The sequence below is a fragment of the Nerophis ophidion genome, linkage group LG24, assembly GCF_033978795.1.
Source record: "Nerophis ophidion isolate RoL-2023_Sa linkage group LG24, RoL_Noph_v1.0, whole genome shotgun sequence".
NCBI lineage: Eukaryota > Metazoa > Chordata > Actinopteri > Syngnathiformes > Syngnathidae > Nerophis > Nerophis ophidion.
Window position 1 is genome coordinate 32,373,418 of NC_084634.1, and position 23,574 is coordinate 32,396,991.

The window sequence follows — 23,574 nt, forward strand, 5'->3', positions numbered from 1 at the left end:
GTTGTTGAGTGTCTGTACTGTCTGGAGATCGGCAGGCTTACCACGTTATACTCTCCCATATCAGTAGGTGGCGGCAGGTAGCTAATTGCTTTGTAGATGTCAGAAACAGCGAGAGGCAGTGTGCTGGTAAAAAAGGTGTCCAATGCTTAAACCAAAAATAAACAAAAGGTGAGTGCCCCTGAGAAAAGGCATTGAAGCTTAGAGAAGGCTATGCAGAATAAAATTAAAACTGAACTGGCTACAAAGTAAACAAAAACAGAATGCTGGACGACAGCAAAGACTTACTGTGGAGCAAAGACAGCGTCCACAAAGTACATCCGAACATGACATGACAATCCACAATGTCCCCACAAAGAAGAATAAAAACAACTGAAGTATTCTTGATTGCTAAAACAAAGCAGGTGTGGGGAATAGCGGTCAAGGAAGACATGAAACTGCTACAGGAAAATACCCCAAAAAAGCTACCAAAATAGGAGCGCAAGACAAGAACTAAAACACGACACACGGGAAAACAGCACAAATCTCAAAGTAAGTCAGGGTGTGATGTGACAGCTGGTGACAGTACACTTACTTTGAGACAAGAGCTATAGCGATGCATCCTTGGTTATGCTTTAAAGCAGGGGTGCCCACACTTTTTCTGCAGGCGAGCTACTTTTCAATTGACCAACTCGAGGGGATCTACCTCATTTATATTTATTTATTTATTTATGAAAGAGACATTTTTGTAAACAAGTTAAATGTGTTTAATGACAATACAAGGACGTGTAACACATATAGATGTCTTTCTTTCACGAAGACAAGAATATAAGTTGGTGTATTACCTGATTCTGATGACTTGCATTGTTTGGAATCAGACAGTAATGATGATAACGCCCACATTTTCAAATGGAGGAGAAAAAAAGTTGTCCTTTCTGTACAACACCACATAAAAGTGGTTGGTTTTTGGCATCTAATTCATCCAGCTTCCATACACTTTACAAGAAAAACTTTGGCGGCAAATTCCGTAGCTTGCTTGATTGACATTCACGGCACCCGAGGGTCTTGTGAGATGACGCTGGCTGCTGCCAGTTCATTATTATGAAAAAATGACAGAGGAAGGCGAGAAACACTTTTTATTTCAACAGACTTTCGCGCCGTCGCTTCCGTCAAAACTCTAAAGGCTGACTGCACATTTCCTATCTTCACAATAAAAGCCCTGCTTCATGCTGCCTGCGCTAACAAAATAAGAGTCTCGGAAAGCTGGCGTGCACAAGTGATGTGCACGCCAGCTTTCTGAGGGATCGCTTGTGCACGCCAGTTTTCCGAGACTCTGTATTTAGTTAGCGCAGGCAGCATGAAGCAGGGCTTTTATTGTGAAGATAGGAAATGTGCAGTCGGCCTTTAGAGTTTTGACGGAAGCGAGAGTCTGTTGAAATAAAAAGTGTTTCTCGCCTTCCTCTCGGTCATATTTTCATAATAATGATCTTGCAGCAACCAGCGTCATCTCACAAGACCCTCCGGTACCGTGAATGTTATTTAAGTGACGTCTTGGTGAAGATTGATGATCACTAATTTTTAGGTCTATTTTTTTTAAAAGCCTGGCTGGAGATCGACTGACACACCCCCCGCGGTCGACTGGTAGCTCGCGATCGACGTAATGGGCACCCCTGCTTTAAAGTCATATCCAACAATTGCGACGACTTTTGAGTTTCAGTTTTTAAGGATTTCTGCTGGTGGTGTGTGTCCGCATTTTTTCAATGAAAAAAATGTGCCTTGGCTCAAAAAAGGTTGAAAAACACTGCACCAGAGTCCAGTATAATTCCCGCCTAAGGGTAACTGAGAATTAAACTATCAGTCTTCTGAGTCAGGAAATGGCAACACTGCTACCTGTGAGTTTGTTGAAGCCATGAATCATTAATTATTTTCCATCAAGGATATTAATGAGCGTTGTCGGTCCCCTGCAGGAGAGAAGGAAGCGGAGTGGTCGTCTGAAACAAAAGCAGTGGGAGTGTGGAGATCTCGCGGGGGACATTGAAGAAACACCGGCCCAACTGCATCATGGGAAAACAGAACAGTAAGCTCCGGCCCGAGGTCCTCAACGATTTGAGGGAGAACACGCAGTTCACCGACCACGAGCTGCAGGAGTGGTACCGCGGCTTCCTCAAGGACTGCCCCACGGGCCACCTGACCGTGGAGGAGTTCAAGAAGATCTACGCCAACTTCTTCCCCTACGGAGACGCCTCCAAGTTCGCCGAGCACGTCTTCCGCACGTTCGACACCAACGGCGACGCCACCATCGACTTCAGGGAGTTCATCATCGCGCTGAGTGTGACGTCTCGGGGCGGGCTGGAGCAGAAACTGCGCTGGGCCTTCAGCATGTACGACCTCGACGGGAACGGCTACATCAGCCGGGCTGAGATGTTGGAGATAGTCCAGGTGAGGATCAGATAAGCCTTTTTTCCCCACAGGTACTATTAACCCTGTTTCCATATGAGTTGGGAAATGGTATTAGATGTAAATATAAAAGGAATACAAGGATTTGCAAATCCTTTTCAACCCATATCCAGTTGAATATGCTACAAAGACAACATATTTGATGTTCAAACTGATAAACTCTTTTTTTGTTGTTGCAAATAATCATTAACTTTAGAATTTGATGCCAGCAACACGTGACAAAGAAGTTGGGAAAGGTGGCAATAAATACTGATAAAGTTGAGGAATGCTCATCAAACACTTATTTGGAACATCCCACAGGTGTGCAGGCTAATTGGGAACAGGTGGGTGCCATGATTGGGTATAAAAACAGCTTCCATGAAATGCTAAGTAATTCACAAACAAGGATGGGGCGAGGGTCACCAATTTGTAAGCAAATTGTCAAACAGTTTTAGAACAACATTTCTCAACGAGCTATTGCAAGGAATTTAGGGATTTTACCATCTACAGTCCGTAAAATCATCAAAAAGTTCAGAGTATCTGGAGAAATCCCTGCACGTAAGCGATGATATTACGGACCTTTGATCCCTCAGGCGGTACTGCATCACAAACAGACATCCGTGTGTAAAGGATATCACTACATGGGCTCAGGAACACATCATAAAACCACTGTCAGTAACAACAGTTGGTCGCTACATCTGTAAATGCAAGTTAAAACTCTACTATGCAAAGCGAAAGCGATTTATCAACAACACCCAGGAACGCCGCCGGCTTCGCTGGGCCCGAGCTCATCTAAGATGGACTGATGCAAAGTGGAAAAGTGTTCTGTGGTCTGACGAGTACACATTTCAAATTGTTTTTGGAAACTGTGGACGAGGTGTCCTCCAGAACAAAGAGGAAAATAACCAAGGCGCAAAGTTCAAAAGCCAGCATCTGTGACGGTATGGGGGTGTACTAGTGCCCAAGGCATGGGTAACTTACACATCTGTGAAGGCACCATTAATGCTGAATGGTCCATATAGGTTTTGGAGAAACATATGTTGTCATCCATGCAACATTATCATGGACGCCCCTGCTTATTTCAGCAAAACAATGCCAAGCCACGTGTTACAACAGCGTGGCTTCGTAGTAAAAGAGTGCGGGTACTTTCCTGGCCCACCTGCAGTCCACACCTGTCTCCCATCGAAAATGTGTGGCGCATATGACTGCGGATATTATCGGCCAATAAATGCTTTAAAATGTTATATCGGAAATTATCGGTATATGTTTCAAAAAGTAAAATTTATGACTTTTTAAAACGCCGCTGTACTGAGTGGTACACGGACGTAGGGAGAAGTACAGAGCAGTTGCGTCTCATAGTCATTCTTGCCAACCTTCCCCATTTTCCCGTGAGACTCCCGAATATCAGTGCCCCTCCCGAAAATCTCCGGGGCAACCATTCTCCCGAATTTCACCCAGACATCAATATTGGGAGCATGCCTTAAAGGCACTGCCTCTAGCGTGCCGGCCCAATCACATTATATCTATGACTTTTCACACACACAAGTGAATGCAACGCATACTTGGTCAACAGCCATACAGGTCACACTGAGGGTGGCCGTATAAACAACTTTAACACTGTTACAAATATACGCCACACTGTGAACCCACACCAAACAAGAATGACAAACACATTTCGGGAGAACATCCGCACGGTAACACAACAGAACAAATACCCAGAAACCCTTGCAGCACTAACTCTTCCAGGGTACTACAATATACACCCCCCTTCGCAACCTCCCACCCCAACACTGCCCACTTCAACCTCCTCCAAATTCCAAGCTGCTGTTTTGAGGCATGCTAAAAAAAATAATGCACTTTGTGACTTCAATGATAAATATGGCAGTGCCATGTTGGCATTTTTTTTCCATAACTTGAGTTGATTTATTTTGGAAAACCTTGTTACATTGTTTAATGCATCCAGCGGGGCATCACAACGAAATTAGGCACAATAATGTGTTCATTCCACGACTGTATTTATCGGTATCGGTAAGAGTTGGACAATATCGGATTATTGGATATCGGCAAAAAAGCCATAATCGGACATCTCTTAAAAAAAATTATTCGGAAATGTCTGACGGTCCAGATTGAAAAGCTTAACGTGCCCGCATGCGGGCCCCCGGGCCTTAATTTGCCCAGGTCTGGTTTAGGCCGACCGAGTCTGCACCCGGCCGTGACGTCACGTGCAACAAAAGTATCAAAATATGGCACGGTTGGAGTTTAAAGGCCTACTGAAAGCCTCTACTACCCACCACACAGTCTGATAGTTTATACATCAATGATGAAATATTAACATTGCAACACATGCCAATACGGCCTTTTTAGTTTACTAAATTGCAATTTTAAATTTCCCGCCAAGTGTCGTGTTGAAAACGTAGCGGTATGATGACGCGTGCGTTTGACGTGTCGGGTTGTAGTGGACATTATTTTCCAGCCCGATCCAAGCTATAGGTAGTCTGCTTTATCACATAATGACACAGTATTCTGGACATCTGTGTTGCTGAATCTTTTGCGATTTGTTCAATTAATAATGGAGACGTCAAAGTAGAAAGATGGAGGTGGGAAGCTTTTAGCCCTTAGCCACACAAACACACAGTGTTTCCTTGTTTAAAATTCCCGGAGGTGAAGGTTTACTACGGATCAGAGCGGTCAAGCGAACATGGATCCCGACTACATGTCAACCGGCAGTTTTCGGTGAGAAAATTGTGATAATAAGTCTGCTCAGTGGAGCTTCTGTCCTGCTGCAGCTTCGTGACTCAGAGACTCTGGCGTCAACACACCCGTGGCCACACCCCTCCGACTTTAAGGTACTATTTAACTCACTAAAACACTAGCAACACAATAAGCAGATAAGGGATTTACCAGAATTATCCTTGTAAATGTGTCTAAAAACATCTGAATTGCTCTCACTGCTCTCGCCTTTTTTTTTCTTTTTTCTATGTCTTCACTCTGAATTTCCTCATCCACGAATCTTTCATCCTCGCTCAAATTGATGGGGAAATTGTCGCTTTCTCGGTCCGAATAGCTATAGCTGCTGCTGGCTACGATTGTAAACAATGTTCAGATGCGAGGAGCCCTACAACCCGTGACGTCACGCGCACATCGGCAAGGCTTTTTTATTAGCGACCTAAAGTTGCAAACTTTATCGTCTATGTTCTCTACTAAATCCTTTCGGCAAAAATATGGCAATATCGCGAATTGATCAAGTATGACACATAGAATGGACCTGCTATCCCCGTTTAAATAAGAAAATCTAATTTCAGTGGGCTTTTAAGAGAATCAATACTGGACTAGTCGATGTCTATAAAAGTACCAAATTCGGTACCTTCTGTACAGATCAGGCTAATTTTTTAAACATTTTTTTATCATCACGCAGAGGCGGTGATAAATGATGAAGAGTTAGTGCTGCAAGGGGTTCCGTGTATTTGTTCTGTTGTCTTTATGTTGTGTTACGGTGCGGATGTTCTCCCAAAATGTAAAATTATAATAGTTAGCTTGTGACTCAATAACTCTATACTTGGAAATGTTTGTCAAACTCACAATTTGATGAGTTTCTAATAGGGGAACAATGTTTACATAGACTGCTTATTTTACAATTAATTCCTCTTCATCTATCAGCTGTGTCAGCTTTCAATAAACACTATTTTAGCGCAGGTAGGACGAGATGTTTTCTCCTGCCCTTTCTGTGGTTATTTTTACTCCTCCAGGATGGAGAGCTGCCTGCTGGCTCATATCAACAATATTGGCTTTAGCCTTTTGTGTTTGCCCATAAGAAATGCATCAGTGCTTTTGTTACTCCTCAGGTGATTTTGCCTACGTGCTTTCCTGGTTTTCGGGAGAAGTAATCCTTTTTGTACAGCACACGCCTTTTTTCCCCACAACGTTAACAGTCGAGTAATGCCGTGAGTAAAAAAAAAACAACAAAAAAACTGTGTCCATCCGTTTTCCTAGGCCATTTACAAGATGGTGTCGTCAGTCATGAAGATGCCCGAGGATGAATCCACCCCGGAAAAGCGGACGGATAAGATCTTTAGACAGATGGACATCGACAACGACGGTGAGGCTGATGTTCTTCTATGTTTGTCTGTTCCAACTAAAACACTGCTTTAGCACCTAACACGAGTTACGCAACTGCAAACAGAGCATTACAGCCGTCCCTTGTTTGTCGCTGTTAATTGGTCACAGTGATGAACAAATTAAATAGAAATGATTCATTAAAAATCTATAAAACCCAAAACGAGTGAAGATGGCACGTTGTGTAATTAGTAAATAAAGAACACAATACAATGATTGGCAAATCCTTTTCAACTTATATTCAATTGAATAGACTGCAAAGACAAGATACAAACCCCGTCTCCATATGAGTTGGGAAATTGTGTTGGATGTAAATATAAACAGAATACAATGATTTGCAAATCCTTTTGAACTCATATTCAATTGAATGCACTACAACATATTTGATGTTCAAACTGATAAACTTTTTTTTTTTTTTTTGCAAATAATCATTAACTTTACAATTTGATGCCAGCAACACGTGACAAAGACGTTGGGAAAGGTGGCAATAAATACTGATAAAGTTGAGGAATGCTCATCAAACACTTATTTGGAACATCCCACAGGTGTGCAGGCTAATTGGGAACAGGTGGGTGCAATGATTGGGTATAAAAACAGCTTCCCCAAAAATGCTCAGTCTTTCACAAGAAAGGATGGGGCGAGGTACACCCCTTTGTCCACAACTGCGTGAGCAAATAGTCAAACAGTTTAAGAACAACGTTTCTCAAAGTGCAATTGTAAGAAATTTAGGGATTTCAACATCTACGGTCCATAATATCATCAAAAGGTTCAGAGAATCTGGAGAAATCACTCCACGTAAGCGGCATGGCCAGAAACCAACATTGAATGACCGTGACCTTCGATCCCTCAGACGGCACTGTATCAAAAACCGACATCAATCTCTAAAGGATCTCACCACATAGGCTCAGGAACACTTCAGAAAACCACTGTCACTAAATACAGTTCGTCGCTACATCTGTAAGTGCAAGTTCAAGCTCTACTATGCAAAGTGAAAGCCATTTATCAACAACATCCAGAAACGCTGTCGGCTTTTTCTGAGCCCGAGATCATCTAAGGTGGACTAATGCAAAGTGGAAAAGTGTTCTGTTGTCTGACGAGTCCACATTTCAAATTGTTTTTGGAAATATTCGACATTGTGTCATCCAGACTGTTATCGACGCAAAGTTGAAAAGCCAGCATCTGTGATGGTATGGGGGTGCATTAGTGCCCAAGGCATGGGTAACTTACACATCTGTGAAGGTGCCATTAATGCTGAAAGGTACATAAAGGTTTTGGAACAACATATGTTGCCATCTAAGCGCCGTTTTTTTCATGGATGCCCCTGCTTATTTCAGCAAGACAATGCCAAGACATTCAGCACGTGTTACAACAGTGTGGCTTCTTAAAAAAAAGAGTGCAGGTATTTTCCAGGCCCGCCTGCAGTCCAGACCTGTCTTCCATGGAAAATGTGCGGCGCATTATGAAGCGTAAAATACGACAGCGGAGACCCCGGACTGTTGAACGACTGAAGCTTTACATAAAACAAGAATGGGAAAGAATTCCACTTTCAAAGCTTCAACAATTAGTTTCCTCAGTTCCCAAACGTTTATTGAGTGTTGTTAAAACAAAAAGTGAAGTAACACAGTGGTGAACATGCCCTTTCCCAACTACTTTGGCACGTTTTGCAGCTATGAAATTCTAAGTTAATTATTATTTGCAAAAAAAAATAAAGTTCATGAGTTTGAACATCAAATATCTTGTCTTTGTAGTGTATTAAATTGAATATGGGTTGAAAAGTATTTGAAAATTATTGTATTCCGTTTATATTTACATCTAACACAATTTCCCACCTCATATGGAAACGGGGTTTGTACTTAGATTTCAGTTTTTGAAGTGCACGAACCGGAAAACGGCACAAAATTACATTTTATGGCAATATTTTAATGAAATTCAACCCTTTTTTTGTTTGTTTTAAAATATGCCATATTTAATAAAAATCGAAAAACAGTCCTAATTTTGTTTTTTGATTTGCATTTAAAAATTGGAAATAGAATAAACAGAAGGTACACAAACCGGAAAACGGCACAAAATTCAATTTTATGGCAATATTTTAATGAAAATCTCCAATTTTTTATTTATTTATTTTTTTAAATCAGCCATATATAATAAAAATCCAAAAACGACCCTAATTTTGTGTTTTGATTTGCATTTAAGAATTGAAAATAGAATGAACGCAAGGTACACAAACCGGAAAACGGCACAAAATTCAATTTTACGGCAATATTTTATTGAAAATCAACTCTTTGTCCGTTTTAAAATATGCCATATATAGTAAAAATCTAAAAAAACGGCTTTATTTTGTTTTTTGTTTAGCTTTTAAGAATTGGAAATTGAATGAACGGACGGCACACAAACCGGAAAACAGCACAAAGTAAAATTTTATGGCAATATTTTATTGAAAATCTACCCTTTTTTTTTTGTTTTAAAATCAGCCATATATTATAAAAATCAAAAAACATTCCTAATTTTGTTTTTTGATTTGCGTTTAAGAATAGAATGAACGGAAGGTACACATACGCTTAAAGGGGAACTGCACTTTTTGGGGGGAATTTTACCCATCATCCACAATCCCTATGAAAGACAAGAACACATATGTTTTTCTTTTTTATGCATTTACGTTAGTAAAAGTATGAGTTGGCTAACAATGCAGCTAATGGGAGAACTATATCGTGCCCATACAGCCCTCTAAAAACATTCAAAAGCAGCCAAAAATACATCTTGTGACCTTATTAGTATTAGCGATATTGTAACTATAAGTGCTAACGCCAAGGAAATACTTTTTTCACAAAATAGCTAATGCTGAGCCTCTTAGTTGGTGAAATGTAATTATATATTATTAATAATCACAAAGATCTGGCAAGAGTCAGGTTATTCAATCACCACCAACAGTGTACAAAACGGGTTCTTTTCTGGCACATTTAAAAACCAATAAACCCGCATCGGCAATTAAAATATATCTTATGTGGTACGGTCAAAATTTTGATTGCAAAAAACATATTAAACATGAAAAATACAGATATAAAATGTTTGAACTCATAGGTTGATTGGCATCCCTAAATTGGCCCTAGAGCTGGGGTCGGCAATCAAAAATGTTGAAAGAGCTATATTGGTCCAAAAATACAAAAACAAATATGTCTGGAGCCGCAAAAAATTAAAAGCCATATTACATACATATAGTGTGTCATGAGATATAAATTGAATTATGAGGACTTAAAGGAAACTAAATGACCTCAAATATACCAACAAATGAGGCATAATGATGCAATATGTGCATATAGCTAGCCTAAATAGCATGTTAGCATCGATTATTTTACAGTGATCAAATATGTCTGCTTAGCACTCCACACAAGTCAATAACGTCAACAAAACTCACCTTTGTGCATTCACACACAACGTTAAAAGTTTGGTGGACAAAATGAGACAGAAAAAGAAGTGGCATAAAACACGTCTAAGAAAGTCGGAGAAAGTTTTACATGTAAACAAACTACGGTGAGTTCAAGGGCCGCCAAAATTAGTAGGACAAAACGGCGCTGGCCAAATACTCGAATTAGTGAAGCATGTTTAATGTGAATAGTGTGCTTTATAACAATTAGGGAGGTTCGTGTCATGTTTGTCCTCATACAGAAACCATATTAAAGCAGAATATATATTTGTTGTATTTTTTTCCCCTTATCTTTTTCCATTTTTCATACATTTTTGAAAAAGCTCCAGAGAGCCACTAGGGCGGCGCTAAAGAGCATAAAACACGTCTTAGAAAGTCGGAGAAAATTGTACATTTAAACAAACTACGGTGAGTTGAAGGACCGCCAAAATTAGTAGGACAAAACGGCACTCGCCAAATACTCGAATTAGTGAAGCATGTTTAATGTGAATAGTGTGCTTTATAACAGTTAGGGAGGTTTGTGTTGTGTTTGTCCTCCTACAGAAACCATACTAAAGCAGAAAATATATTTTTTGTATTTTTTTCCCCTTATCTTTTTCCATTTTTCATACATTTTTGAAAAAGCTCCAGACAGCCACTAGTGCGGCGCTTAAGAGCCGCATGCGGCTCTAGAGCCGTGGGTTGCCGACCCCCGCCCTAGAGTTTGAATGTTGTCCGTCTATCTGCGATGAGGTAGCGACTTGTCCAGGGTGTACACGGCCTTCCGCAGCTGAGATAGGCTCCAGCGACCCCGAACGAGACAAGCGGTAGAAAATTAATGGAACATTTGAACTCACTATTTGCAGAACGCCTTCGACGCCCCTCGTAGTCGGCTGATTGGAGTGGAAATGGCGAGCATTTCCCCACTTCATCGCCGACATCATCTCACAAGATGTAGTTTCTCTTTAAACATCCTTCCTGAAAATGGCCTTGCAAATGTGTGTCTGCCACCTAATCCACATTTTGTTCTCCTTCTTGGTGGGTCAAGACTTCCTGCTTCCTGCTAAGTTGCAACTGGTGTGATTGGATACTCACTTTTGAATGACAAGTGAGTGTTCAATCACAGGCTCGTTAACATCAGGCTACTTGGGGTAGATAACCTGTGATCTGATTGGCTGTCGCAACTGTCTATCAACTCTAATTCATTCGCTGACGGTCACAGTGATTGTCCAATCACAGGACGCCTAAATGTCACGTTCAACGTTAAGTGGTTTTCAAATGGGGGTACGCATACCCCTGGGGGTACTTGAAGGTATGCCAAGGGGTATGTGATATTTTTCTTTAAATATTCTAAAAATAGCAACAATTCAAAAATCCTTTATAAATGTATTTATTGAATAATACTTCAGCAAAATATGAATGCGAGTTCATAAACCGTGCAAAGAAATGCAACAATGCAATATTCATTTTTGTGGACACGTTCCATAAATATTGATGTTAAAGATTTCTTTTTTTTGTGAAGAAATCTTTAGAATGAAGTTCATGAATCCAGATGGATCTCTATTACAATCCCCAAAGAGGGCACTTTAAGTTGATGATTACTTCTATGTGTGGAAATCTTTATTTAGAATTTAATCACTAGTTATTTTTATATCTATTTTTCCAAATAGTTCAAGAAAGACCACTACAAAATGAGCCATATTTTGCACTGTTATACAATTTAATAAATCAGAAACTGATGACATAGTGCTGTATTTTACTTCTTTATCTCTTTTTTTCTACCAAAAATGCTTTGCTCTGATTAGGGGGTACTTGAAATTAAAAAAAATGTTCACCGGGGGTACATCACTGAAAAAAGGTTGAGAACCACTGATCGAGAAGGCCTTACTGACAACAACTCGTGATCTGATTGGCTATTGCAACTGTCTATCAACTGTATGTGCAAGTTCACTGATAGTGCAGCATGGCAACGTAAGCTCGCTGAATAGACTTAGACTTGGAATAACTTTAATGATCTACAAGGAATAATTGTTCCACACAGTAGCTCAATTACAAGTGAAAAAAAAGATGGAAAGGACATGCAGGTATAAAATAGACTAAAAGCAATATAAAGCCTTTAGTCCAGGGGTGTCCAAACTTTTTCCACTGAGGGCCGCACACTTAAAAATCAAAGCAAGCGGGGGCCCATCCATCCATCCATCCATTTCCTACCGCTTATTCCCTTTTGGCGCCTTCTGGCGCTTATCTCAGCTACAATCGGGCGGAAGGCAGGGTACACCCTGGACAAATCGCCCTCTCGGTTGGTAGAGAGGCCGTGCCAGCAACTTGAGGGTTGCAGGTTCGATTCCCGCTTGTGCCATCCTAGTCACTGCCGTTGTGTCCTTGGGCAAGGCACTTTACCCACCTGCTCCCAGTGCCACCCACACTGGTTTAAATGTAACTTAGATATTGGGTTTCACTATGTAAAGCGCTTTGAGTCACTTGAGAAAAGCGCTATATAAATATTATTCACTAATTCACACAATTCACATCGCAAGCGGGGGCCATTTTCATAATTTTTATTTTAAAAACCAATAAAATATATGTAAAAATATATATACATTTAGGCCTCCACTCAGTTATGATCCCGGGGACCATAAAGGGTTTTGGTAAAAAAAATATATAAAAAATGTGTCATTATTCAATATTATTATTTTTATTATTATGCAAGTTTTAAATCTCTAGATCAATATTCGAATTTTTTTGGGGAAAAAACACAAAATATGCCATATTTTCACCCAATAACTTTTTTAGGTGGAATATTTGAGATTATATAATAATTGGAGCCTTAATTTTGGATTTGGATTCATTATTATTTTTTGAGCAATGACACTTAAAAACAAATCACGCCAAAAATAATTGGGGATCCAAAAGTGTCCTACTCATTAAAGTGTTAAAAAATAAATTATACATTTTTTTTACAGTTTACTTTTAGCACAATAAACTGGAGATCAACTTCAGATATATCCGTCAATTTTAAGTTTTATTGTTGTTTATGTTTTTTGTTTGTATGTTTTAGGCCCTTCTTTAAAAAAAACAGCTCAGTTTTTTATATGGCAAAACACAAAATATGCAACATTTTCCCCCAAAAATATCTCAAAGTGGAATATTTAATTTGACGTAATTGAAGCCTTGAATAGGTCAATAATTCAAAATGACATTGATTTTGATTCATTATTATTTTTAAAAGAAAGAAACAACCTGCATGGCAGCTTGATTGATTGATTAAAGCATTGCAACATTTTCTTGTTACATTTCACCTGTTTGCTCTTTTATATCACTTTTTATGTTTTCAATTTTTTTCAGTTGTATTTCTAAATTCACCGTGGGGCCGTTAAAATTGACCTGTGGGCCGTAAATGGCCCCCGGGCCGCACTTTAGACCCCCCTGCTTTAGTCTATTTTATACCTGCTTTGGAATTGCAACTCTGATTGGTTACAAACTCTAACCTAAAACCAACCGCACTGGAAGGAGCATAATATGACATGAAAGGAATATGGATAATTTTAGATATTTAGGGAAATAAAAAAAATAAAAAAAACTTTTATCTTTAATTATGATCATGATTTCTGGTTTTGTTAGGCCAGCATAGAAGACATTGCTGGCCCACCACTGCATTACATATATACTTAGTTAAAAAAGTTAAAAGTACCACTGATAGTCACACGCACACACTAGGTGTGGCGGAATTACTCTCTGCATTTGACCCATCCCCTTGTTTCAAGGTGAGGGGAGCAGTGAGCAGCAGCGGTGGATATACTTGCCAACCCTCACCAAATTTTCCGGGATATTCCCAAATTTCAGTGCCTCTCCCGAAAATCCCCCGGGACAACCGTTCTCCCGAATTTCTCCCGATTTCCAGCCGGACCTGAGTGAGGACAACCTGACGTCACATCCACTTTTCCTCCATATAAACAGCGTGCCGGCCCAGTCACGTTATAACATCTACGGCTTTTAGAGAGTGCACAACTGCACACACACAACAAGGAGACTATTATATACGTCTCCGTTATCCATCGGTTTATCTACAACCCATAAAGTAGGCAGGCACGGAGCTATAGCTCAGCGTGTGTTTATTCCAGCCGGCACGTTAATACACTGACACACAACATCCGGAATCCCATCATGCATTGCTTCCAAACTACGGCAAGTAGTAATGTCCAAAAAAAAGATAGTGACAGAGAATAGAACGAGGCTGGACAATTCAACCCTAAACTCACTCCTTTTCCTACAAATTAAATGTCACAGATGCTGCCCATACCTATGCTCCTTCAAAGGTGTTGCTACTGGCTGCAAAGCATTGCACTTTCAAATACAATAATGAGTAGAGAGGAGTGTTATGTGTGTGTATATGTGTAAATAAATGAACGCTTAAATTTAAGTATTTCTTATATATATATATATATATATATATATATATATATATATATATATATATATATATATGAAATACTTGAATTTCAGCAGATAGCTAGAATTCACTGAAATTCAAGTATTTCTTTTATATATATGTATATAAACATATATATACATAAACATATATATATATATACACACATATATATATCATCAATCTTTATTGCAGACCTTAAGATCCATTAAACATATAAAAACACAATACAAAACATTAAAAACGAAACACTAAAACATTAAAAAACAAAACAATAAAACATAAAAAAATATATAAATATAAATATATAGTATATAAAAGAAATACTGGAATTTCAGTGAATTATATATATATATATATATGTATATATATATATATATATATGTATATATGTATGGATGTATATATATACATATATACATATTTATATATATATATGTATATATGTATGGATGTATATATGTATGGATGTATATATGTATGGATGTATATATATACATATATACATATTTATATATATATATATGTATATGTATGGATGTATATATATATACATATATATACATATTTATATATATATATGTATGGATGTATATATATACATATATACATATATATATATACATATTTATATATATATATATGTACATATATATATATACACATATATATACATCCATACATATATATATATACATATATATATACATGCATATATATATATATATACATACATACAGTATATATACGTACATATATATATATATATATACATACATACATAAATAAATATATAGATACATATATATAATAAATACTTGAAATCCAGTGAATTCTAGCTATAAATATCCCCCCATCTCCCGAATTCGAAGGTCTCAAGATTGGCATTTTGGTGATTTCACCCTCACTATAGTGCGTATATAACATTTTGTTGGAGGTTTTTAAACTCTGTATAGACAGGAATAGAGCAAAATCCCATGACCTGCATTTCGAGCTGACTTTTGCTTAGAAAGTCTTAAAAAAAATTTAAATGTGTTCTTGTCTTACGTAAGGATTGTGAATGACTAGCAAAAATTCCTTCAAATTGCAGTTTACCCTCAAGAGTTACACATTCTTTAGCTAGATAGTACTTTATTATTTTTTTTCTGGAGCATTCCCTCAGGAAAATTAAAAATATAGTTAACCGGAAAAAAATAAAATCCCCGTCTTTATCAAGGACCGCCCTTATTTTGACACTTGGTTATTTCACGGTTTTTCATCTCACTTCAGCATGTTGCATGTTACAAGTCTTTCCAACAACGCCCGGTTGAAGTGTGCTGCTTTTGTGCCATGTACCGGACAGGTCGATTGTCCTTGGAGGAGTTCATTAAAGGTGCCAAGAGCGACCCGTCCATTGTCAGACTGCTACAGTCCGATCAGGGAACGTCTCGCCAGTTCTGAGGCCGCACGGTTGTTGACCTAATAGAATGGCAAAAAAAAAACATGGTCAGGACATAAACGGTATAGCACTCCACGTCTTATGTTTACATTATCGTGGCTTCTTTTCTGTGGATATGCTTTTTCTCCTGCCTCCTAACGTTTTTGTTTTTTTTTTGCCCCCAAAGTGCCATACCATGTATTTATAGTGACTGGACCGCTTACCTACCAAGTGTTATGACTCCAGCAATTCCAAGTTCAATTTGACTTAAAAACTGTTGAAAAGTGACTTCAATGTTGCTCAGGAATGCTTTATACATAACGTGTATATGCCTATAGTATTGCATGCACTCTGTGGAATGCAACCTTTTTGATATAGTGACTTTAAATACGGAGACGGTGGTTGTTTATTGTTTTATTATTGTAACAAACATGTTTTCACACAATTGAAATAAAGTTTGTGTAAGAAAAATCTACACACTTCCCCAACTGCTTTATCCTGAAACCACAAAAAAAAAAAAAAAAAAAAAATAGATGGCTTGACATTGACAAGTTTGAGTCCACATTTTAAAATAGACACGGATGAACAATCAAAAAAAAAAAAAAAGAATTACAATCGGAGCTTAAATATGCTCAATTGTTTCAGCAGTTAACTGAGGGATCAGACACTGTGTGTGACTTTGAGGAGTCTTCTCTGGAGTATTTCAGTAACTGCGACCGACCAGGCCTTCCTTTCATCCACGGGAGAAGGAAGGTGAAGGTCGCCTAGGACCCGAACCAGATCCAGGCTGAACAGTCCGGGTCGGATTCTTGCCCCGTTTTTTTTTTTTAATTGAAGGACTCATAACTCTGTTTTCCCAGAGATGTCATCCAGTTCAACGTCACTCAGGTCGTAGTCCTCCTCCTCTGGAAGCTGGGGGATAGAAAATAAGACAGTGAGCATGTTAGTGATGTCCTGCATCCCTGACACATTCAAAATCAGAAAGGATGCAGTCTGACGGAGATAGATATCTACATACAGTATATCCATATTTTTGAGTTATTTATTTTCCATAGTCATATTTGAAAACAGATAGTGTTTTTCCATTTGTGCTCTTTATGGTTGGCTGCTAAGTAGTGTGCATGTGTGAACCTTGAAGCTGTAGGAATGAGGGGGGGAGAGTTGTGTATGGAAAAAAACAAGACTTCCGGAGGGTTTTCAGATCAACTGGGCGATGCGAATTGAATGTGTTGTTTTTTAGGTTGGTCCCTCCAAAGCTTTGGAATAAATTGCAAAATACCTATTCTGTTCTTTGTGTTCATTTAAAATCAGCTTAGGTGTCATCGGAGGAACATCTGGTCTAAACGCAACAAATTTAGAGATGTTTATCGGCAGTCCGATATTATCGGCCGATAAATGCTTTAAAATGTGACATCGGAAATTATCGGTATCTGTTTCAAAAAGTAAAATTTATGACTTTAAAATGCTGCTGTACAGAGTGGTACATGGACGTAGGGAGAAGTACAGAGCGCCAAGAAACCTTAGAGGCACTGCCTTTGTCTGCCGGCCCAATCACATAATATCAACGGCTTTTCACACACACAAAGTGAATGCAATGCATACTTGGTCAACAGTCGTACAGGTCACACTGAGGGTGGCCGTATAAACAACTTGAACACTGTTACAAATATGCGCCACACTGTGAACCCACACCAAACAAGAATGACACATTTCGGGAGAACATCTGCACCATAACACAACAGAACAAATTCCCAGAACCCCTTGCAGCACTAACTTTTCCGGGACGCTACAATATACACCCCCTGCTACCCTCTCAACCCCGCCCACCTAAACCTCCTCATGCTCTCTCAGGGAGAGCAAGTCCCAAATTCCACGCTGCTGTTTTGAGGCATGTTAAAAAAAAATAATAATGCCCTTTGTGACTTCAATAATAATAAATATGGCATAACTTGAGTTGATTTATTTCCAAAAACCTTGTTGCATTGTTTAATACAGGGGTGTCCAAAATGCGGCCCGGGGGCCATTTAAGGCCCGCGGCTAATCGTTTACCGGCCCGCCACACATTCTGCAAACATTGCAAAATTGATAGTATTGCAAAAATTAAAAAAAAAATTGGAATGAAGTGAAATCTAATGAGAAAAAGTGGCAATGTTGACACAAAGCTGCCATGCAGGGAGTTTTTTTTTCCTTCTGTCTTTATTTTGTTTTTTTTTACGTTGCTCAAAAAAAAAGACAAAAAAATCCATGTTATAATGAATTATTAATTAAAAATGATCACTTTGAAATGTTTTATGTGGAAAAAAATATTGCATATGTTGTGTGGTTGCCTTATAAAAATATCCAAGTTTTGACAAAAGAGCATAAAACAAACAAAATAATAGTTCAAACTTAAAATCGACAGATATATCGGAAGTTGATCTTGAAATTTAAGTGTTAAAAGTTTAAAAAAAAATTATAAAAAGGTATCACTTTATGAGTGGGGAACCTTTCGGATCTCAAATATATTTAGTAGGATTTTATTTAACTTTTCACTGTGATTACTCAAAAATATTAAATAATTAGAATCAATGGTGTCCTGCATTATTGATCTTTGAGGGCTTTAATTGCTAAATAAAAGGAACTCTCCTGAAGGAATCAATAAAGTACTATCTATCTATCTAAATACTGCATATTTCAGTTTTGCTATAAAAAACAAAGTTGTCTTTGACAGAAAAGGCATAAAACCTTATTTGTTTTACTTTATATCAACCTGAAGTTGATATAAAGATTTACTGTAAGCATTAAATAATAATAATAATAATTTGACTTATTTTTAACATTTTAGTGACTGAGACCCTCTATTCTCCTCAGGAGCCCTAAGGATTAAAAAAATAAAATCCATATATTTTGTTATGGTTTGAAAATGAAAAATATCAAAAGGGAATGTCAATTCCCATGCTTAAATTTTTCCGTGTGCGGCCCTCTGTGGAAAAAGTTTGGACACCCCTGGTTTAATGCATCCATCATAACAAAATTAGGCATAATAATGTGTTAATTCCACGACTGTATATATCGGTATCGGTAATTAAGAGTTGGACAATATCGGTAAAAAAGGCATTATCGGACATTTCTAATGCAGTCATTACTCACTGTTGGCGTTAAGGCACTTATTGTTTTGTTTTTTACGCCTTGAAATTAAAAAGGACGTTTTCTCCGCGTTTTAATTGGCCGTCTTCAAAGTAATGAACTTTCCGGAACAATTTCTTACATTTTGCACTTGGACAATTTTACCGCGATGGGCTGTCAAAAGAAAAACTTGATGGTAAACACCAAGGTGAGTGTAAGGTCAACTTTTTCAACTTCATCCTGTGCCATGCCTGCAGAAAATGAGTTGTTTTAGTCTTTGTGAGTCCATGGAAACTTCACTTTTTTATCTGCCGCTGCATCGACATCGTTCGAGGATGGAGCGGTTAGCTAAACAGCACCCGACCAGACTCCTCCACCCCAAAAACATACTTTGCAGGTCAACAAACAGGCAAATATGTGTCTTTTGAAGTGTTAATGTGGGAGGAGTGTTCAAAAGGAGTATTTTGGAGAAGTGGCTCGCATATTTGACACACATCAGGACTGGCGAAAATTGCCATCGAATCAAAAAACCTAACCCCAAAACTAAAAATTGTGCTCTTGCGCCCCCTTGGAAGAAAACACAGACAAAACTGCCTGTAACTTCCAGTAGGAATGTCGTAGCGACATGCAACAAAAACCTCTATGTAGGTCTCACTTAGACCTACATTTCATACAGTGACATCCTTCAGCAAAAATTAACAGGAAGTTTACAATTCCCCCTTCAAAACAAAAGTTTGGTAAAAACACTCACCTTTGCCCCTTTGAGCTGTAATTTGACCCCCTTAACATGCTTCAAATCTCACCAAACTGGACACACACATCAGGACTGGCTAAAATTGCAATCTAATTAAAAAACCTAACTCCAAAACTCAAAATTGCCCTCTAGCGCCCCGTAGGAATAAAACACAAGACAAAACTGCTCCTAGTAAGAAAACACAGACAAAACTGCTTGTAACTTCCGGTAGGAATTTCGTAGAGACATGAAACAAAAACCTCTACGTAGGTCTCACTTAGACCTAGATTTCATAGACTGACATCCTTCAGCAAAAATCAATAAGAAGTTTGCAATTCCCCCTTCAAAACAAAAGCTTGGTAAAAACACTCACCTTTGCCTCTTTGAGCTGTAGTTTGACCCCGTTAACATGCTTCAAAAACTCAAACTGGATACACACATCAGGACTGGCAAAAATTGCAATCTAATCAAAAAACCTAACCCCAAAACTCAAAATTGCACTCTAGCACCCCCTAGGAATAAAACACAGACAAAACTGCTCCTAGTATAATAATATAAGCAAGATGGCGGCGCCCGGACGGGCTGCGACACTGCGGTGCTCTTGCTAAAGATGGAACATTTGGCGGAAATGCCGGACAGTTCTGCAGACTTCATGGCTGGCTCGCATCGTGGTCACTCCGTGATCACGTACGACCGCCAGACACTTCTGGATGTGGACACATCGGGCCGTTTTGGACCGATAGACACTTGCGTGCTAGACTTGCTAACTAGCATGGGAATACATCGGCGGCTACATCCAGCGGCCTGTGAAGCAGAGGAGTCTAGTAGCAGCGGGGGCCGTCTACGGAGCAGACGCCAGCGGTGTGATCGGAAACGCGGATGTCGAGCGGGGCTAAAAACAAAGCAGAAGGCTAATCCCCACAGAACACCACTTCCCTCCACCCTGAAGACGGATTTAGATGGAAAATGCGAGACTACTGGTCTGGGTAAGGAGTCTGTTAAATTAGAACAAGTTTTTTCTGCTTTGAGTGTTTCAGAGTTGGACATGTGTTTTACTGAGGTGGCTAACTATGATGCGTGCAGTTTATCAAAGCAACAAACAAACAATCGGAAAATCCCCGTTACTGAGGAGGCTAACCATGATGCGTGCAGTTTATCAAAGCAACAATCAAACAATCGGAACATTCCCGTCGTATCAATTCCTAGATATGGTCGTAATTATACTGAATGCACTGGGCATAATAAACACAACATTATTAATATTGCTACTACGGATAATTTGATCAAAAATTCCCTAAAACAGCCCACTACCTATAATATAGGTTTTTTAAACATAAGATCATTGTCTCCCAAAACGTTGTTAGTTAATGATATCATCAGAGACAACAATCTTAACGTCATCGGTCTCAGTGAAACCTGGCTTAAACCAAACGACTTTTTTGCGCTAAATGAGGCATGTCCTCCTAACTTTACACATGCGCATATGGCCCGTCCGCTTAAAAGGGGTGGGGGGGTCGCACTAATATACAACGAAAACTTTAACCTTAGTCCTAACATAAATAATAAATATAAATCGTTTGAGGTGCTTACTATGAGGTCTGTCACACCGCTGCCTCTACACCTGGCTGTTATCTACCGCCCCCCAGGGCCCTGTTCGGACTTTATCAATGAATTCTCAGAGTTCGTTGCTGATCTAGTGACACACGCCGATAATATAATCATAATGGGGGACTTTAATATCCACATGAATACCCCATCGGACCCACCGTGCGTAGCGCTCCAGACTATAATTGATAGCTGTGGTCTCACACAAATAATAAATGAACCCACGCATCGCAACGGTAATACGATAGACCTAGTGCTTGTCAGGGGTATCACCGCTTCCAAAGTTACGATACTCCCGTATACTAAAGTATTGTCCGATCATTACCTTATAAAATTCGAGGTTCAGACGCATGTTCGTCAAACTGATAATAATAATAACTGCTATAGCAGCCGCAACATTAATACGGCCACAACGACAACTCTTGCTGACCTACTGCCCTCGGTAATGGCACCATTCCCAAAGTATGTGGGCTCTATTGATAACCTCACTAACAACTTTAACGACGCCCTGCGCGAAACCATTGATAACATAGCACCGCTAAAGTTAAAAAAGGCTCCAAAAAAGCGCACCCCGTGGTTTACAGAAGAAACTAGAGCTCAGAAATTATTATGCAGAAAGCTGGAACGCAAATGGCGCACGACTAAACTTGAGGTGCACCATCAAGCATTTAGTGATGGTTTAATAACTTATAAACGCATGCTTACCTTAGCTAAAGCTAATTATTACTCAAATCTCATCCACCGTAATAAAAACGATCCTAAATTTTTGTTTAGTACGGTAGCATCGCTAACCCAACAAGGGACTCCTTCCAGTAGCTCCACCCACTCAGCTGATGACTTTATGCAATTCTTTAGTAAGAAAATTGAAGTCATTAGAAAGGAGATTAAAGACAATGCGTCCCAGCTACAACGGGGTTCTATTAACACTGACACGATTGTATATACGGCGGATACTGCCCTCCAAAATAGTTTCTCTCGTTTTGAGGAAATAACAGAGGAATTGTTACAACGTGTAAATGGAATAAAACAAACAACATGTTTACTTGACCCTCTTCCTGGGAAACTGATCAAGGAGCTCTTTGTATTATTAGGTCCATCAGTGCTAAATATTATAAACTTATCACTTTCCTCGGGCACTGTTCCCCTAGCATTCAAAAAAGCGGTTATTCATCCTCTTCTTAAAAGACCTAACCTCGATCCTGACCTCATGGTAAACTACCGACCGGTGTCTCACCTTCCCTTTATTTCAAAAATCCTCGAAAAAATTGTTGCGGAGCAGTTAAATGAACACTTAGCGTCTAACAATCTATGTGAAACCTTTCAATCCGGTTTCAGGGCAAATCACTCGACGGAGACAGCCCTCGCAAAAATGACTAATGATCTATTGCTAACGATGGATTCTGATGCGTCATCTGTGTTGCTGCTCCTCGATCTTAGCGCTGCTTTCGATACCGTCGATCATAATATTTTATTAGAACGTATCAAAACACGAATCGGTATGTCAGACTTAGCCCTGTCTTGGTTTAACTCTTATCTTACTGATAGGATGCAGTGTGTCTCCCATAACAATGTGACCTCGGACTACGTTAAGGTAACGTGTGGAGTTCCCCAGGGTTCGGTCCTTGGCCCTGCACTCTTCAGCATCTACATGCTGCCGCTAGGTGACATCATACGCAAATACGGTGTTAGCTTTCACTGTTATGCTGATGACACCCAACTCTACATGCCCCTAAAGCTGACCAACACGCCGGATTGTAGTCAGCTGGAGGCGTGTCTTAATGAAATTAAACAATGGATGTCCGCTAACTTTTTGCAACTCAACGCCAAAAAAACGGAAATGCTGATTATCGGTCCTGCTAGACACCAAACTCTATTTAATAATACAACTCTAACATTTGACAACCAAACAATTAAACAAGGCGACACGGTAAAGAATCTGGGTATTATCTTCGACCCAACTCTCTCCTTTGAGGCACACATTAAAAGCGTTACTAAAACGGGCTTCTTTCATCTCCGTAATATCGCTAAAATTCGCTACATTCTGTCCACTAAAGACGCTGAGATCATTATCCATGCGTTTGTTACGTCTCGCCTCGACTACTGTAACGTATTATTTTCGGGTCTCCCCATGTCTAGCATTAAAAGATTACAGTTGGTACAAAATGCGGCTGCTAGACTTTTGACAAGAACAAGAAAGTTTGATCACATTACGCCTGTACTGGCTCACCTGCACTGGCTTCCTGTGCACTTAAGATGTGACTTTAAGGTTTTACTACTTACGTATAAAATACTACACGGTCTAGCTCCATCCTATCTTGCCGATTGTATTGTACCATATGTCCCGGCAAGAAATCTGCGTT

At 39.1% G+C, this 23,574-nt stretch overlaps 2 protein-coding genes across 2 annotated transcripts in view; one reads left to right on the top strand and one right to left on the bottom strand.

Annotated features, from left to right (window-relative positions):
- Nucleotides 1-1,947: 1,947 nt before the first annotated feature.
- LOC133542416 (hippocalcin-like protein 1) lies at nt 1,948-16,398 on the top strand. The gene is made up of 3 exons (XM_061886507.1): nt 1,948-2,415; nt 6,403-6,508; nt 15,697-16,398. Exons 1-3 carry the CDS (start codon nt 2,038-2,040, stop codon nt 15,792-15,794), a joined length of 582 nt encoding a protein of 193 aa, XP_061742491.1. The 5' UTR covers nt 1,948-2,037; the 3' UTR covers nt 15,795-16,398.
- Nucleotides 16,173-23,574, bottom strand: part of LOC133542415 (protein disulfide-isomerase A6-like) — a 34,088-nt gene continuing 26,686 nt past the window's right edge. Inside the window, exon 13 of the mRNA XM_061886506.1 lies at nt 16,173-16,683. Coding sequence (XP_061742490.1) covers nt 16,612-16,683 — 72 coding nt within the window. The 3' untranslated portion in view covers nt 16,173-16,611. The remainder of the gene's footprint in view (nt 16,684-23,574) is intronic.

Coding starts and splice junctions, on each gene's coding strand:
- LOC133542416 (XM_061886507.1), top strand. CDS start 2,038: ATGGGAAAACAGAACAGTAAGCTCCGGCCCGAGGTCCTCAACGATTTG. Junction 2,416..6,402: donor AGATGTTGGAGATAGTCCAG/GTGAGGATCAGA, acceptor CCGTTTTCCTAG/GCCATTTACAAGATGGTGTC. Junction 6,509..15,696: donor GATGGACATCGACAACGACG/GTGAGGCTGATG, acceptor TGTACCGGACAG/GTCGATTGTCCTTGGAGGAG.